Below are 19,001 nucleotides of genomic sequence, written 5' to 3' on the forward strand. Positions count from 1 at the left end.
CCCCACTTCCTTTAACACCTAAAAAGGGATATACAGTCATGTCCACCATTCTGGTGAGAGACAAGTTCCCACCTTGCTCTCCACCCTCCTCCACTAGTTGTTGATGATAGGGCTATTACTGTCACACAAAAATAAACTTGGCCAGGATTTGTTCAAGCTTTGACTCAACTACCTGAATAAAGTTACATTCCTGAACCAAACACACCTGTACCTCCCTGGGGCAGCCAGGTTCTGGGGTGAGCTCCCACAGGACACCATCAGGCCAGCTCCACAAGTTTCTGCCTGCTGCAGCACCAGCTCAGCACATCTCTCTACTCACAGCCAACTATTCCCACATGGTACAATGCAATTTTGTTCCCCTCCTCCCAGCCCAGCAAGATCACCTGAGCCCCTCCTTCACACAAAGAACCACTGCTGTACGCTTCCACCAACAGAAAGGAAGAAGAATAAGTATCCATTAACTTTGTAACATCTTTTTACTAAGGAGACCAAAAAGAAAGGCAAGATAAAGGCTTTGTGTAGACCACAACTGGTTTTAGTGAAAAATACACACTTAAATACTGTTTAAAAAGCCATCAGATAGCCCAAGTCAAAGCACTATGATAGTAAGCAGGATGTTTCCATTTAATACCTGAAAGTATGTTAAAATGGCTCTGAAGAACACAATGAGCATGTGCCTCCTTCTCCAAAAAGCATACAGTAGGCAGAAGTTGGACATAACAATGATGTTAAAGTAGGGGTAAAAACAAACGGTGGGCCTAAAGTGGACGCAGGATTTTTGCACAAAAGCACACTAACTACAACAGTCAGAATGAACTTTCTTCATTTCTACTAACTCCTAGGAGCTCACATATTACAGTGTTAAAAATCTGGACTGTACCTTACAAAGTATGCCAGGTGTTGAGTAAAGCATCTGCTTCCTTTAGTACATTGATCTTGAAGTACAGCAGCTATTATAAATTTATTCACATGGACATCGGGGCAGGGGGCAGAACTGATTTGACCTCTATTCCTCTTCCTTTTCCATCCCTCGCTTCAACTTCATTTAATTTATTGGCTTTTTCAGTTTGTTCAGTAGAGTATGGGGGAGTGGGGAAGCAACAGAACAGCAGTATTTATCCACTGTATAAGTCTAGATGAAAAACTGTCAGTTGTCGATTTTATATTTAAGTTAAATCAATATACTGCACATCACAGCACAGTCTCCTTGCTTATCTCCAAAACGCAGACGGAAAATACAAAGCAACATCAGTTTTTCTGTTTGTTATTCAACTTCTGCAGGAACAATAGGTGACTTAAGGTGTACACATACCTCGTGCTCAGTCCTGCACCTCTCAGTTCAACATACAAGCTAATTATGTGAACTGTTTACATACCTAACGGCTGCAAATCAGCCCTCAAAAAGCCTCTCCTTTAGAGGCTTCTGTCGTACTTTGAGGCACTGCACTAGACGTACGACAAAGATGTCTTTTCCAAAGAGGTGTTAAGTTTTAATCTCAAGAATGTATCACAATTAGAAGACATCAAGATTTAAATAATTTCAGTTATTTAAATCATAACTACAACTTTTCTATCAGAGTTCAGCAAGTTGCAAAAGTTAATTTATTTTTCTTTCCCTTTCAGCATTACCTGCATAACAGTTATTCGGGGAAAATTTTTGCTGTTCATGTGCAAGCAGCAAGCTGATAATGACTTGTTTTACACATGTTACTCTGCTTTGCAGCTTTCAAGAAATAACTAACTTGAACAAGGATTTCAAAATTAAAAACTCAAAAATACAGAGCTAGGGAGAAAACAGGGCATAAAACAAGAAACAAAATACTGTCAGATTAATTGGTTTCTTTTTATTCCCTTGTAGCTCCCAGAAGTTTTCAGTAACAGATCAAACTAGTTGTTTTAAAAGGCAAAGACAACACGGTAAATACAACACTGAGTACATGACAGACCTCATTAAGATGTGTCTAAAACACATTTTAGAACATACTGAATACACATTCTCGTTGTGCAATTACCTTTCACAATAAAAGTTAACAAATTAATTTTAAGTAGAACAAAACAGGAGAATTTCAAGTTTTGCATGCCAGAAGTTTTGCATGTCATTTCCTCCAGAATATTTGCATGAAAAGTAGTTTTTATAATCTTACCCCTTTTACATAAGGCGGCCTTCTAAGAGAAGCCAAGTGATCTGTGTATGACCCGCATTTCATTTAAATCAATTTTCACTCTCTTGTTCTGACAATCATCTCTAGGGCATACTTCCACTTTAAGCTAAAGGTGAAGGTTTTATTATTCATTTATTTTTAAGCGTCAGTCAGCACTCCCAGCATCTGATATACTCTGTATTCCTTCAATTTAAAGCTTAATGAATAATTCTAAGCAGAAACAAAACCTCCTACATACTTCTCCCAAGAGTGGAGAAGCTGCACCAGAAGTTTACTTCTATCTGCTGCACTCCCCGGACAAATTAAAATCCTGATGTTCTCCACAGCAGCTATCAGGGAGGATTTAACATTACAGGAACAGTAATGGGAACAGACATGGAACTTAGTGGGCATGTGATTATTTCATATCAGCTATCATAACTGAAGAGGGAATTCTGTCTAGGTTTTGTTTGTTAGTAGGTCACAAATTCAACTTTTATACTCCCTTATTATCAAGTCTCTTTACCATGATCCTCTCAAAGGGTTGAAAGGGGAAGAGCTCTTCATTTTCAGTGTAACAGACAACCGGCTTCTAAATAAGAGATATTCATGCCAGAAAAAAAACCTCAAACCATTAGAAAACTTTAAATAACATCTCTCTTCTAGCATAAACCTTGGCAGACATTAAATTCCAACTGCAAAAGAATTATATTGCTTCCTGAGACCCAAGACTTGTACAAATTGCTTTTCTAAGCAGCATTACAAGTATCAGTCAGGCCACTGCCAGCTTACTTTTCCAGAAATTTCAATTCATCATTATCTTATTATTTCAGGGAGCAGAAGGTCAGCTCATGTCTTACCACAGAGCCTCACCTATCTTCTTAAAAGACGTTAAGACTACAGTTTTTGCATTCCTATTCAGAGTAAGCCCTTCAAAAAAAGGATTGCAGAAGTTACCTTTTTTTTTTTTTTTTAATGGGCAGCAAAAGCCATACTTGCAAAATTTTTACTCTTTAAGCTAGCACCTATTTTATATTTTAGTTCAGATGTAAACTTCTCAAACATGGACTTCAAGTTGTTGTAGATTTAGTAACACAGATTTCATAATCATCCTGTTTCAAAATAGTGCTGGAAACCTCAGTAAGACAGGTTTGTCTGCCAAAAATCACTTGTTTACAGCGTAGTCTCTTGGCACATTCTGACTGGAATATTATAATGTCTGTCATCTTCAGTTATGAGAGTCACCACAGGCCAGTCCTCCTCTGGGTCATTGGGGTAAAGTGTGATGAATTCATCAGTACTGTATTTATACAGTCGATACACTTGGATGGTATACTGCAGAGTGTAAGCGAGGAGAAACATTTCCACCTACATTGGAAAAAAGCAGAAATATGACGTGTAAAATTAAACGTATCTTTTACAAGATATTTCTCATAAAAATACTAAACTAATACCTATCAGATGTAATTTTTCAAAGAAAAAAAAATAGAAGTAAATGAGAATGCATATACATGAGCATATCTAGTCCAGTATCTCAATCATTCAAGCCATTCTTAACTTGCTGCACAAATACCTCTAAGATACCATGCCTTTAACATGGAGCTCTTCAGACCCCACAATGGCATAGTAGGATGTTAGTCCTAAAGAAAAGCTACTTTATACAGAGAATCCCACTTCCCTACTGCCACAAGCAGGTAAGACAGACATGCTCACGTATTGGTATTCATCCCGTTAAGTCACCAAACCAGACAAGAACGGGTTTCAGGCACTGACCCTTTCCCTCTTAAGAGGGTGCTCTGAACTCTCTAGCCAAATAAAAAGCAGATAGAAGCATCAGCCGTCAGACAAAAATCAATGTTTAAAAGGCAGGCCTCTACAGACTCTTGCTGCAAGCAAACAGTTCTACTACATTTTTCCCAATGAAAGACCAGACACTACACCATTAAAATTAGTGAGACTAACAAAAGCTGGGTGATTTCTTAAACCACTTGAAACCAAAACCTCCAAAATGGGAAAATAACACTGTAAGAACAACCTCTTCTTACTTGTTCAAGGCCTCCACTGTGACCAATATGATTCAAGTGATTATGCATTAACTGACAAGGATTGCTAGATGTATCCCGTGCAAACAGTAACCATGAAAAGACAGGAACCCTCCTTCCATTTTTATCATCATTGTATAATTCGATGGCGGTGTTAAGCATCAAAAATTTTAGTGCTTCATAGAGACTATACTCTTCCTCTTCGTTTTTAAACAATTTATCACAAGCTTCTTGTTTCTCAATAGGATCCTTGATTTCACTTATATTCTTCCACTATAAAAAAAAAATAACACACACAACATGTATCAATAGCCATCAATGTGCAAGAGCTGTAAAAAGCCACTTGTGAATTGCCAGATGCACAGCACAGGCACTCAGAATTTGAATTTATGAAGGTCTTTGTGCCTTTTAAAAAACACACAGCTGTAGTCCTATCAAGGTCAAGTTGAGTTATGTCTAATTTTGCTTAAATTAGTCCTTAAGCAAAGCAAAAGAAGGGGATGTTGGAAATTGATGCAAGGTGGCAAAACAAATATTGCCATGGGACAATAAGCAATAAGATAATAAACTTTTTGTTTCCTGTATCATAAATCCTACATCCTTCATATTCTTTACATTTCAGTTACTCAGAATGCATATTTCATTCCCACCCTCAGAAACTGCTTGAATGCAGCCTTGAAAATATTTTTAGAAGCCTTCAAAAAAAAAAAAAAGAGAATATGTATTCACAGTAAGACAAGAACAACTAAAGGGTTTTAAAATAAGTTCCAGAGTTTCAAGGCAGGGAAAGATGGGGCCAAGTAATACACTACAAACACCAAAAAGGCACAATCTGTTACGTTAATCTAGAATAAAAATGTATAAAGATGAAACAAACCACTCCTTTGAAATTATTTCATCATTATTGTTTTTTTTTTCTTTTCATGACCTGTTCAAGGTAGCAACAGCATTTATCCACAGTATGCATTATTTCTTCAAATAAATACAAGAAATAACAAAGGCAAAATGTTACTCTATTACATTAATTTCTTCATTGAAACCTGTCTAATAGTTTTCTGCAGAGCTGCTTACAAATTAATTCCAGCATCAGGCTAATGCAAGCAGCGGAAGACTAGAAAACTCCCACAGAACTGAACAGACATTCCTTCATTTTTTTTCCAGTGTATCTACAGAAAAGTGACTTTTTTCACTAGTGAAAGCATCCTTATGCTAAATTCACCACATTTAAAAATCTTTGTAATTTTTCTTATTTGCAAGTGACCAAAAATAAACAAATACTTTTCCAACCTTCTTCCTTAGAAGCATTAAATATTCTTTAATTTCATCACTTATTTCTCCCATCTTCCTGCCTAGTTTCTGTTTTAGCTGCCACTGCTTGATCCAGTCGTATTTGCTTAGCAAGTTTTCAGGAAGCTGGAAGTTGAGAGAAGACAGCTTAAGTCAAAAGTCTTGAAAGGAAAAGTCACCACCTTGCACATTATTATTTTATTGAATTTTTTTTTTTTTTTTTTTTTTTACATTTTGCACCTTAACATGATCCCTCATATGTTCTTCTGAACAGCTGTCATACTAACACGAGTAACTCTAAGTTACTCATAGCTTTTTTTCAAAAAAATTTAAAAAACCTCCAACAGCTGATGACAGTAAGAGTGTTTGAAAAATGTCCCTGAAACAACAGAAGAGAAGGTTAAAGATGTGATGACATCCACCAGGTAAGCCAGAAGTCTTGGTGGAGTACAAACTACTTAGTCCAGAACACACGAACTGTGTTTTCAGAGAATGTAATTAAAACACTATGGGACTGGTTTCTTCTGACAAAGAAGAAAACAACCCGAGGATTAGCGGATGCATCAGATCATACTTCAGCCTCAGAACTGCCTCTTTTACTGCTCACGTGCTATGCCTGCTCAGTTAAGAGCTTTTACACTTCTCTTGAAGGACATTGTGGTGGTTGCATGTGCCATTTTTTATCCTCATCTATTAACCCATTTTACCACTAGAAATGGAAGAGTTGTGTCTCACATTGAATTAAATATTTGGCTAAAGCAGCACATCTACGATCAGCCATTACCAGACAGTTTTCATCTTATCAGGACTCCGAATTACTAACGTGCTCTCTTTAATGGCAACCAAATATTTAATTTGTCAGATACACACAGACCTTCCCCTACTCCAGCCTAACACCCCCATGCTAATTTGACATATAGAACTACATAATCAAAGGTTATATGGCAATAACTCCTGCAACTAGATGTGCATGTAAGCATAGGTTTTAATTTATTTTGATAAAAAAAAAACAACTTTGTTGAAATTGTACTTCTTGCTGTCACCACACTTTCTCTTACATGCCCTATGCTTCGACGCATTAAATTTAAATTTTAATTAGTGTGTTTTATTAAATAAGTTGTACACCTTTTTAAAAAATGTTAATTACCATGATATGACACATTTTCTCCTATAAATCAGTAGGAAAAAAAATAGAAGTTCAAAAATTATGTTCACCCAAGTACACCATTTTTAAAAGTTTGCACGTTTGTTAAAGGAGCACTGCGAAACTATCTTCTATTGTTTGACAATGTAGAGACAGTTGTCAGCTGGGAGAATGTGTGTTTTTTTTTTTATAAAACTGAAACCTTTCTAGAACATACTGATGCCATAAAGAAACATCACATAGAAATATTTTTATCAATAATTACAAAAACATGTCAGCAGAAGTTTACTTAACAATGACAGTGATCACAATAAGAAATTTTAAGATGGCATTAAAGTTATACAGGAAGGCAGTAAGAGCAGTATGATTCTACCTGGACTGCTACCCTACAACACAGAGTCTGTGTCAGACATTCATCATTTACATTTCCAGCAGCAACCTGGACAACTGGAAACTTACTCTCCTGAAGTGGGCTACTTCTGTGTAGGCAGATTTTTACATGTTTCTTCCATGTTCACTGATATCACCTAATGGACTTTGTTGATGCAAGACAATTTCTGGAATGTTTTTCTTCTACTCTTAGCAAGACACCTTGCTTTGTTTATCCATCAATGCTCCATAAGGACAGTTCTTCATATCAGGCTGGAGTTGCTCTTACACACTTATTTTAACATTTAAGACACAGGTAATACATTCTGAAAAACCTGCAGCATCCAGTTTGTTAATCCACTTTCTATAGAAACCATATATGGCACACAAGAACACAGATGATAATTTTTAAAAGCTGGTTTTGTTTTTGTTTTTGTTTTTTTTAAAATATGCTTAGAATAAGCTGTCTATATTTTTTGTTACTACCAGCTTATAGAAAACCTCTTACTGCTGCATTACCTGCATTAAGAAGAAACCAAGAGCGCAAGATGAAGACAAACAAGTTACATTACAGTCAGCATTACAGTAACATTTATACATTATAAACTGGAAACTAACAGGACCTGGACTCAATTCCAAGTTGAAAGAATCACGGTAAAATCAACAAGAAAACTGAACATTACCACTTCTGAATTCAATGGATACTGAGAAGTGAGCATATAGCATAATAGAGAAATGAGATCATAAAATTATCCAATAGGTTAGAACCAACATTCCTCTCCTGTCAGAAGATCAGAGTTTGACACCTACCATAGTAAAATCCTCACTCTGCAGCCAGCTTGGTAACTGGGTAGCTTGGCTTAGTGCCTGGAACAGAGTTGCTCTGAGAGCACAATAGTTATCACCTCGTACCCTCCTTATAGATGCAAACTTCTGAGCAACCGCTTCATATCCCTAGAAAAAACACAAAATACAAATAACATGAAAGTATTAAAAAAACAGTTTAAGGTCACGCAGTGGTATCATAAAAGATACTGGAATATTAGCATCCAAATGCTAATGCTATTTAAAAAGGATTTGATCCACTACCCATTTTGGAAGTTCAAATGCTTTTATGTCACAAATTATGCTTTGAAAAAAAACTTCCTTAGTTCTGCTGAATAACAAACAAGAAACCAAAGAAATCTAAGTAGATAATTGGTTGTGGCATTTATTTGATGACAGAGCAGAAGTATCACTGAAATGTGGGTAGCTAACTCAAGCTACAAAAAAAATCCAAACATACACATATGAGACTATAAATATAAAAATATATCATGCTTACAAGAAGTTTCAGCAATAGTTTATTCCATTTACCCATTACGTGTCACATGTAGTTTGTTTTTGCCTCAGGGAAAAATTGTTTTTACATTAAAATATCTTGACACATGCCTCAGCACATTTGTCCCCTCCCTGTTGTTCCCATACGTACACTTTTAGCAGAAGCAGCAATGTTGAAACACAACTTCTGAAGCTCAGCACGTCTCTTCAGCTAACCTAGCAAGATCCAATGCCATCATAAGCCACTTCTAAGACCAGACATTGGAAAACATTGCTATTGTATTTCTTGTTTTAAAGATTGTTCCCATAGGAAATCACCTGCTAAACATACAAAAGAAAACACAAAGCCCAGCAAAATTCAACAAAAAGAGAACTGATAACCTTTCTCATCCTTTTAGCTACTGGTGTATTTCCTCTCCATTCTTTTCTGCAATACTCCATGATATCCATTTCAAGTGCAACACTTAGTTTATATTCTGTCAAAATAGAATATGTAACATTATACTGAGAACTGTGAAACAGAACAACATAGAAAAAGCATTGAATTTCTAAATACACTAAATCACTTTAACATTGGTGCCAAAGGAGACTGGCAGCACAACCCATAGCTACTAAGTAATTAGTATGGGAGGGGAAAAAAGCTCAGCTTGCTCAGAAAATGACAAGTGAACAAAAATAATGATGTAGTCCAACAAAACAGAGAACACTCTGCTCCTCTCTTCTGAAAAATGCTAATCAGCAAAGAATAGAAATTAATACTCTTCATTTTCTTAGCAATCAGAAAAATATTGGGTAAAAGTTTCTCTTCGTTCAGCAGCTGGCCTATAACAAAGAAAGATAACAGATCTTTCTGAATAAGCCAGAAACAATGGTAGAAAGAAGAACTGCAGTTTTCCCCTGGAATCCCAACAGCCTTCATTCCAAAACAGATGGCAATAAGGCTATCAAGCAATCCCAGCAACAGACAGAATCATAGAATCACAGAATCGGTTTGGTTGGAAAAGACCTTTAAGATCATCAAGTTCAACCACTAACCTAACACTGCCAAGTCCACCACTAAACCATGTCCCTGAGCGCCATGTCTACATGTCTTTTAAACACCTCCAGGGATGGGGACTCCACCACTTCCCTGGGCAGCCTGGTCCAATGCTTGATAACCCTTTCCGTGAAGAAATTTTTCCTGATATCCAATCTAAACCTGCCCTGGTGCAACTTGAGGCCATTTCCTCTCATCCTATCGCTTGTTAGTTGGGAGAAGAGACTGACACCCACCTCGCTACAACCTCCTTTCAGGTAACTGTAGAGAGCAATAAGGTCTTCCCTGAGTCTCCTTTTCTCCAGACTAAACAACTTCAGTTCCCTCAACCACTCCTCATAAGACTTGTTCTCCAGACCCTTCATCAGCTTTGTTGCCCTTCTTTGGACTCGCTCCAGCACCTCAATGTCTTTCTTGTAGTGAGGGGCCGAAAACTGAACACAGCATTTGAGATGCGGCCTCACCAGTGCTGAGTACAGGGGGATGATCACTTCCCTTGTCCTGCTGGCCACACTATTCCTGATACAAGCCAGGATACTGTTGGCCTTCTTGGCCACCTGGGCACACTGCTGGCTCATACTCAGCCAGCTGTCAACCAACACCCCCAGGTCCTTTCCCACCAGGCAGCTTTCCAGCCACTCTGCCCCAAGCCTGTAGCGGTACATGGGATTGTTGTAACCCAAGTGCAGGACCTGACACTTAGCGTTGTTGAACCTCATACAGTTGGCCTCGGCCCATCGATCCAACCTGTCCAGATCCCTCTGCAGAGCCTTCCTACCCTCCAGCAGATCAACACTCCCACCCAATCTTGGTGTCATCTGCGAACTTACTGAGGGTGCACGCGATCCCTTCGTCCAGATCATTGATAAAGATATTGAACAGAACTGGCCCCAATACTAAGCCCTGGAGAACACCACTTGTGACCAGCCACCAACTGGACTGAACTCCATTCACCACAACTCTTTGTGCCAGGCCATCTAGCCAGTTTTTTTACCCAGAGAAGCGTATGCCCATCCAAGCCATGAGCAGCCAGTTTCTCCAGGAGAATGCTGTGGGAGACTGTGTCAAAGGCTTTACCAAAGTCCAGGCAGACAACATCCACAGCCTTTCCTGCATCCAGTAAGTGGGTCACCTTGTCATAGAAGGCAATCAGGTTAGTCAAGCAGGACCTGCCTTTCATAAACCCATGCTGACTGGGCCTGATCGCCTGGTTGTGCTGTATGTGCCGCGTGATGGCATTCAAGATGATCGGCTCCATAACCTTCCCTGGCACTAAGGTCACACTGACAGGCCTGTAGTTCCCCAGATCCTCCTTCCGGCCCTTCTTGTAGATGGGCATCACATTTGCTAACCTCCAGTCACTTGGGACCTCCCCGGTTCGCCAGGACAGCTGATAAGTGACAGAAAGTGGCTCAGTGAGCATTTCTGCCAGCTCTCTTAGTACCCTTGGGTAGATCCCACCCAGCCCCACAGACTTGTGTGTGTCTAAGCGGTGTAGCAGGTGGCTGACCATTTCCCCATGGATTGTGGGGGCTTCATTCTGCTACCCGTGCCTGTCTTCCAGCTCAGGGAGCTGGGTACCCAGAAACCAACTGGTCTTACTACTAAAGACTGAGGCAAAGAAGGCATTAAGCACCTCAGCCTTTTCCTCAGCCTTTGTCACTATGTTTCCCCTCAGATCCAATAAAGGATGGAGATTCTCCTTGGCGCTCCTCTTGTTGCTAATGTATTTATAGAAACATTTTTTATTGTCTTTTACAGCAGTAGGCAGACTAAGTTCTAGTTGGGCTTTGGGCATTCTAATTTGCTCCCTGCATAACCTCATGACAACTTTGTAGTCCTCCTGAGTGGCCTGCCCCTTCTTCCAAAGGTCATAAACTGTCCCTTTTTTCCTGAGTTCCAGCCAAAGCTCTCTGTTCAGCCAGGCCAGTTTTCTTCCCCACCGTCTCGTCTTCCAGCATATGGGGACCGCCTGCTCCTGCACCTTTAAGATTTCCTTCTTGAAGAGTGTCCAGCCTTCCTGGATTCCTTTGCCCTTCAGGACTGCCTCCCAAGGGACTCTGTCAGCCAGGCTCCTAAACAGGCCAAAGCCTGCCCTCCGGAAGTCCAAGCTAGCAGTTCTACTGACCCCCATCCTTACTTCTCCAAGAACTGAAAACTATCATTTCGTTATCACTGTGCCCAAGATGGCCTCCAACTGTCACATCACCCACAAGTCCTTCTCTGTTCACAAACAATGGGTCCAGCAGGGCGCCTTCCCTAGTTGGCTCACGCACCAGCTGTGTCAGGAAGTTATCATCTCCCACGCTCCAGGAACCTCCGAGACTGTTTCCTCTCCCCTGTATTGTATTTCCAGCAGACATCAGTAAGTTGAAGTCCCCCACAAAAATAAGGGCTACTGATCGTGAGACTTCTCCCAGCTGCTTATAGAACACTTTGTCTGCCTCTTCATCCTGGTTATGTGGTCTATAGCAGACTCCCACCATGATATCTGCCTTGTTGGTCTTTCCCTTGATTCTTACCCATAAACACTCAACCCTATTGTCACCATCCTTAAGCTCCAGACAGTCAAAACACACAGGGCCACCCCACCACCTCTCCTACCTTGCCTGCCCCTTCTGAAGGGCAGCACTCCAGTTGTGCAACTCACCCCACCATGTTTCCACGATTGCAACTATATCATAGTTTTTCCAGCTGCACAATGGCTTCCAGCTCCTTCTGTTTGTTGCCCATGCTGCGTGCATTGGTGTAGATGCACTTCAGTTGGGCTATTGACCCCACCACCTTTTTGGAGGGAGAAGCCCTAACTCCTACGTGACCATTCTTGTGCGCTTCCATGGTTTCTAACCCATCAATAACCCTTGTGTCTTTGCTGTCGCATGGCTCTCCATCCCCTGCCTCCACTGAGATGGCAAACCAAATGACCCCACCAGCACACCACCCCACAAACACTGGCGTGCCGCCCCCAGGCTTATCCCTAGGGAGCCTGGTTTTATCTCTTTCCCCCTTCAATACTAGTTTAAAGCTCTTGCAACGAGCCCTGCTAATTCCTCCACAAAGATCCTTTTCCCCCTTCGAGACAGGTGCACCCTATCTATTGCCAGCAGGCCTGGTGTTGTGTAGATTGACCCACAATGGAAAAACCCAAAATTCTGCTAGTGACACCAGTCTCGGAGCCAGGTATTGATCTGCTGGCTCTTCCTGTTTCTTCCCTCATCACTCCCTACAACTGGAGGGATAAGAGGAGAATACCACTTGTGCTCCTGATCCCTTAACCAGTTGTCCCAAGGCCCAAAGTCTCCTTTGATTGCCTTTGGACTTCTTGTTGCAACTTCATTGCTGCCTACCTGAAAAATCAATAACAGATAACAATCTGAGGGCCATACCAGGGTAGGGAGCTTTCTCTTCACATCTTTAACCCAGGCCCCAGGGAGGCAGCAGACTTCCCTAAGAAGTGGGTCCGGTCTGCATATTGGACCTTCTGTTCCCTTCAGAAGGGAGTCTCCTATGACAATTACCCCTCTTTTTTTCTTTATGGAAGCAGTTTTGACGCAGGGCTTAGGCCGACTTAACCTCAGCGACACATCCAAGCTAGATGAACCATCATCCCTGTTACTGTTCCGTTCCACTTGCAGAGCCTTATCCCAGAGGTCTCTTTCAACCTGATTGATTCTGTGATTCTATTTTGCAAAGGCACCAGGGAAGGTGGGGTAGTCACAGAGGAGATGCGCCTGCTGCACCAGGCAGGAACTTGTAGCCATTGCCCCCTATCCTTTACGATGCTGCTATAATGACTATAAATCAGTAATTTTCAAGCATAGGCTTCACTTTCTCTTGTAAAGTAACTACAGAAACACAGGGAAAAAAATATACTGAAAGCAACTAGTTTTACATAAAAGTAACATTTTTGTGAATTAAACTGTACAATGCACTCAGCCATTATAAGTATCTTCTATTGCACAGAGACATCTGTGCACAAAAATCCTTGGAAATTAGGGTGTCAGATCATCACAAATTAGTGCTACAATGAATTGCAATACTGTATTTGAGACAAAGTTCGAAAGTACCTGAAGAGCTTGTCTCACAAAGTAGTATTTTCTCTCTCTCTATTTCTTCTGCATCACGATACATGTCCTCCTCACTGCAATAAAAATCAACACATAACACATACTTCATGTAATAGCTCAAATCTTATAGTAATTTACCTTTTCCCCTGTTTACAGCTACAAGGAAGTACTTAAGTCTTTCGTCAAGTATCTTCTCAACTTGATTTGCTTTCCATCTTACACATTTTCATAAAACCAACATGAGTTCTCCAAAAAAAAAAGTTTAAACAAACCTCTCAACTGTTCCCCTCTCTTATTTATGATACCTATGCTGGTAATGAATCACTGCCTGAATTTCTCTTCTGCTGATTGTATGGAGACTACAGAGTACTAAAGTCCCTTTGCGTCTGTAAATTTTACAGGATACATTTGCAAAAGGTACAAGCCAAAACGCCTTATTTGCTGAGTATATGAATACTGCAACCTAAGCATGCAACTAAGAATGCATTACTCACCAGAGCTTTGTATCGACGCTCCACTGGGGCTGAGCAACCTGCCTAGTAATGAGCAGAATATGTAGAATATCATGATGAAAAGTAGCCAGCTATCTGCAGCTGGTTTGAATGTTACAAACTCGAAGAAAACAAAATTCCAAGCATGATCCAAACTGCGGCCTACGGGCTAACAAACCCAGACAAACATTTCTTCCTCGAATAATAAGGGCTTTTTGGTCAAGGTATGCTGTCTTTAGAGTCAAATGTCTCCATCTCAGCCTATACACAGACATTCTGAAGTCAAGTTATTACCATGAGGGATAAAATGATTGCCTAAAAGGATACTGTTTCTATGCATAGCCTAGCATTATCAAGAAGAGATCTCGAAGCTAGGGTGTGACCACTACTGTTGAGAATGGAGGTCCATACAGCATTCAAAAAACAGAACTGTAAATTGCACATTCCTTTAAATGTAATTCTGAGTGGCATTTGTCATATAATTACATCTAGCAAATAAACTTTAAAATCACAGTTTCACAGCTAAAATACTTCAAAAAAACCAAACATATTAGTAAATCATTTAAGCTTACCAGTTAAAGAAGGTTACATTGAAAGTTTGTATTTTGAAGAAAGTACATGTGCAGAAAAAATAGTGTAAGGTTATTATTCACTGCCCACTACTGTTAGCAGCTTCTAACATACTACACAAAAAACCCCAAACCACAGTGTGCTTGCAAAAGACCAGGAAGAAATTAAGGCGGTGACCCTGACCCATCTTACACTACTGACAGAGGACAAGCAGTTAGAAAAACTGCAAGAAAGGGTTTAATGTAGCCAGCTGCTAATAAGATAACTCTCATTAAACATGAAAGAATACACTGGTAAATTATAGCTCTGTATTTCTTTTTCTTTATATCCAAACCAGCTTACTTTAAAAAGACAACATTTCTAATCCATTTGCATATATTTCCCTTGAGAACAAAAAAAAAAAATGTTTAGTAAGAAGACAAATATAAGTTAATACCAGGAAACTGTCATCTACTGTGCAGTCGTATGAAACTACAGTTTAGTTTTTACTCAAGTTTCAAACCTTTAACTTTCAAACTGAGTTTCCTGAGTGTTCAACTAGCTGCTGAAATCTGATTCATAACAATACTACATACTTATTAATTAAAAGAGAAACAATAGATGTAGTAGATATTAAACACAGTACTCCATAAAAAGAATACTACCTGCCTAGAAGCAAAATCACAGAAATACTTCTCCCAAGCCCTTATCCTTGTTACAGTGTGGCACTGGACAAACCCTAATTTCCATGCATAATCTTATCTCTCAGCAGAGATTAAGGCCCATTAAGGTTTGTGAAGAATTTCAAGAATACTTAATAACCTTGAAAATGCTATGGAAAAAAAACAAACAACTTGGTATCTGACAGCAGCAATCGCTAGCCTAGCTTATCTGTAAGGTAAGTATTTAAAATACAAAGCAACAACCTCCCCCTCTGAGCATGAACAAACCTGCTTCTAGCAGGGATTCCATGGGAGGCAGCAGGGCGGGGCGAAGCGTTACTTTGGGATACCTCCTCAAATACATTTAGGTTACAAACCACAAAGAGAAGTACTCAACTTCCCCATTCATATTTGAAAATAGAGCAAAAATAAAATAGCAGATGGAAAAGAATTAAATGAAAACATGCACGCACAAAAGAAAAAAAAGTGCATAGTGTTGTGTGTAAACGCTTAAATTGCTGAACTAGTAAATCAGATTCTGCTGCACCAAAGATATCAAGGAAAAAAAAAAAAGGATGTCAGATTCTACTTGGGAGTATCCTGGGCTTCACATTTTAAAAACAAGCAACAAAACAAACCCCTACACCATCAAAAAAACTAAACCCCAACAAGTTAAGGCAACTGCAAGCAAAACTAAGCTGGAGAGAAGGGAAAGGACTATGGGCAAAAACATAAATAGTACTTTAATACTAGATTTGCAGGACTAGAACACCTGGTATTGCAGATAACATATGAAAGCAAAAACAGTGCTTAAAGTCTTCCATTTACTATCATGAAGGGATGAATATTTCATTTTTTTATGTCATTAAATTCCTTGCTATTAATAGTTCATGTAAATACATATTAGATAAAATAGAATCAGTATCCCAAGTAGGAGTTAATTCAAAAATTCAGAAGGATAGAGATCCTTATGTACCACACTTTTGCCAACATACAAAATACACTTAATACATATTTATATGAATCTGTGTATTAATGTTAAATGAGCATTAATATTAAAAAACTCATATTAACATATTAGATTGTGCTTAAAGTACAGACTAATTTAAGCAGGAAATAAGATTTGAAAAGCATCCTTGAAAACACGTACTTATTTTCAGTGACTTTTTCACTAAGTCAGTACTTATTATACATTTCTGATGTTGCCTAAAAAAGTCCACAGGCTACCTATAGAAAGAGGATTAGAAACCACTTTCTTCTCTTACTTTATTAACGTATTCTTCAGTGACATAAAGCCACTCTTCATGTGCATTACTTTTGTTTTCAGAAGTTTGGAATTTTTTTTTTTTCAAAAAACCTTCATATTTATTTCTTCCTCCAGATACCAAATATTCTTGTAAAGACTTCTACTGTCAAATCTGAATCACACAACGAAATTTTTACTTCAGCCTATAGCAGGAGGTTTACAAAAAATAAACAAACAAAAAGCTGAAGCATTAGGATTAAAAACAGCTGCCTACAATTGTCAGCACTGCACCTAACAAAGTGTTCACAGGGTTAAAACCAAGCTACCAGAGTACCTATCTTCAACTCTTAGTTTCCCATGCTCTGCATCCTACCCTTAAGAGCTTAATGTCGCATCAGTTATTCCCTTAGATGGGGAAAGGAGGCCACTAATAAACTATAAAAATATGCAATTTATCTAAAGGGTGGCCTTCAAAGTTTAAGATTTGACATTTAGACCTATTTCACTAAGACACTAACTCATACGAAATTTTGCCAAGAAATTCACTTTCACAAACTGAAAGTACCCCTCCCTTTTTATAGAAAAGCTGTTAATATATTAGAAAAAAAAAAATCCTCACCTGTCCTCAGATGACTCCATTGCTGAACAGTTACTAGACACGGGTAGATACAGCTCACAGTCTCTAGATGCATCCTGATCTGTCACAAGCGATTTAATCATATCTGTCTTCTCAGGTCTCCCAGTACTTCTGTATACATAGTCCTTTCTCACTTCCGATGTAGATTGCTCTTTCTGGTCAGTAGCTGCGTTTGCTGAAACAAGTTCATTAGAAGGAACACCAACTTCCTCTTCATGCTTCATCAACTGTATGGCAACACTCTCTTTTTTCTGTGTCTGTTCTGCACCCGCAGAAAGGCTGGTTGGTTCCGTCATCCACCCTTGAAAATTATCCTGGCTTTGAAGAATGGTGAAATATATGAAGAGTATCTCTCATGGAAGAACAAAAGCACATGTTTTAAGAAAATTACAATATTTCGATAGTTATATTATATTCTGATGATTCAGAGGGTACTTAAGTTATTCAAAAAGTGGAACAAAATCCAAATAGTTTGGTAAGATGACAGAGCACCCCAGCTATTTTCAAACTCATCTCCTTGGCAAGCCAATTGCATTTCTTAACGAGGCTAATGTGTACCAGTTCCTCAAACACAACCCACACTAGAATTAGTGCCCTGACTGCACACTTGCTCTTCTCAAGGGGCATTATCACCTAAAAACCTGAAGGTTAATAGAAATCCCAATGAAACAAGTTTCAGTCCTGCAAGAGGAGAATTTTTACAAACTCACCCAGTGCTCCGTTAAACTTCCCACTGCACCAGGATTACAGCTTAATGCAAAAGTTTCTGATCTTTGTTTCTTCCAACATGATTTCCAAGTTATTAAGTTAAGAGAGGACTTTCTACAAGCCATTCTACAAGTTCCCCCTTGCCATGGTCAGGGACACCTTTCCACTAGACCAGGTTGCTCAAAGTCCCATCCAACCTGGCCTTGAACCGTGCCAGGGAGAGCATCTACACATCTTTTAAATCCCTCCAGGGATGGTGACTCAACCACTTCCCTGAGCAGCCTGGTCCAACGCTTGACAACCCTTTCAGTGAATACATTTTTCCTAATATCCAATCTATACCTGCCCTGGCGCAACTTGAGGCTGTTTCCTCTTTTTCTATCACTTGTTACTTCAGAGAAGAGACCGACACCCGGTTAAAGCCTCCCACCTGCCACAAACCTTTCTCTCCCAGACGTCCCTGTCCCTTCGCACTCGGGCCCTGCTATGTACCAAGCCGTCCCGCAGAACGAAGCTCGGGACGAGAGCTGCGCACCTTGTCCCGACCGCGCCCGGCCCCGCTCCCCAGGGAAGGACGACCGAGGTGGGCTCTGTGCAGCACACCGCCAGCCCTGCCCGCACCGCCGCACCGCGCAGGGCAGCCCAGGCCTCACCTTTCCGGCATCCTCTCTCCTGCGGGACCACGGGCCCGCCACCGATCGCCGCCGCCTGCCGCGCCCCGCCGAGCGCAGGAGGGCGCCCCCGCTCCGGCTGTCCGCTCGCCGGGGCCGTGGGGGGCACGCAGCGCGCTGCCCCCCGCCGCGCCCCTGCCCGCACGCCGCACGCCGCTCATGCCGGCAGGGCCGGGCCCGCGCTGCCGGGAGCTCCCTGCGGAAGAGGCCGCCGTTCACCGCGCAGCGCCCGCCCACAGGCACGCGCAGGGGTCGGCTACAACGGCTGCCGGCACGCGCCTGGCACTCCCATCGCCGCGGCCACGGCCACGGCCACGCGCGAGCGAGCGAGCGCCCGCCCCGGCCTTACGCGGCTCCGCAGCCGCTTCCGCGTCCCCGGCCGCCGCGGCTGGCGGCCCCCTCCGCCCGCGCGTCATCACGCCGGAAATGGCATTTGTACATGCTCGCGCTTCCTCCCTTCCTTCCGCCCCGGCCATCGTCACACAAAAAGCTGCGAGGCACAGCGGGGGAGTACGGTTCGCGGCGGGCTTCAGCGCATGCGCGTTGGCGGTGGAGGGAAATACTGCCCCCGTCGTCCCCGCCTGTCGCTAGGGCCTTGAGGCTGCCGGCCCGCGGCGGGCGGGCGAGACCA

The 19,001-nt window shown here is 41.0% G+C and overlaps 1 protein-coding gene across 3 annotated transcripts; it reads right to left on the minus strand.

Moving 5' to 3' along the window:
- Nucleotides 1-1,824: 1,824 nt before the first annotated feature.
- On the minus strand, nt 1,825-18,621 carry OTULIN (OTU deubiquitinase with linear linkage specificity). 3 transcript variants are annotated; one of them, XM_068397129.1, is made up of 8 exons: nt 18,353-18,621; nt 16,974-17,309; nt 13,407-13,480; nt 8,685-8,779; nt 7,794-7,937; nt 5,471-5,596; nt 4,187-4,456; nt 1,825-3,509 (listed from the first exon to the last, which is right to left on the minus strand). In XM_068397129.1, the coding sequence occupies exons 1-8, from the start codon at nt 18,529-18,531 to the stop codon at nt 3,315-3,317; spliced, it is 1,419 nt and encodes a 472-aa protein (XP_068253230.1). In that variant the 5' UTR covers nt 18,532-18,621; the 3' UTR covers nt 1,825-3,314. The 3 variants fall into 3 exon arrangements, with proteins under 3 accessions (XP_068253230.1, XP_068253232.1, XP_068253231.1); XM_068397131.1 differs by having other exon boundaries at nt 16,974-17,305; nt 18,353-18,432; XM_068397130.1 differs by lacking the exon at nt 5,471-5,596.
- Nucleotides 18,622-19,001: the final 380 nt, after the last annotated feature.

This window comes from Nyctibius grandis, chromosome 3, assembly GCF_013368605.1.
Source record: "Nyctibius grandis isolate bNycGra1 chromosome 3, bNycGra1.pri, whole genome shotgun sequence".
NCBI classification, from domain to species: domain Eukaryota; kingdom Metazoa; phylum Chordata; class Aves; order Nyctibiiformes; family Nyctibiidae; genus Nyctibius; species Nyctibius grandis.

Bases quoted from the DNA above. Each gene is read 5' to 3' on its own strand.
- OTULIN (XM_068397129.1), bottom strand. From the start codon at position 18,531: ATGAGCGGCGTGCGGCGTGCGGGCAGGGGCGCGGCGGGGGGCAGCGCG. The intron at 17,310-18,352 runs GTGAGGCCTGGG...CATTCTTCAAAG, and splicing joins GGAGAGAGGATGCCGGAAAG to CCAGGATAATTTTCAAGGGT. The intron at 7,938-8,684 runs GTTATCAGTTCT...TGTTTTTTCTAG, and splicing joins TAGCTAAAAGGATGAGAAAG to GGATATGAAGCGGTTGCTCA.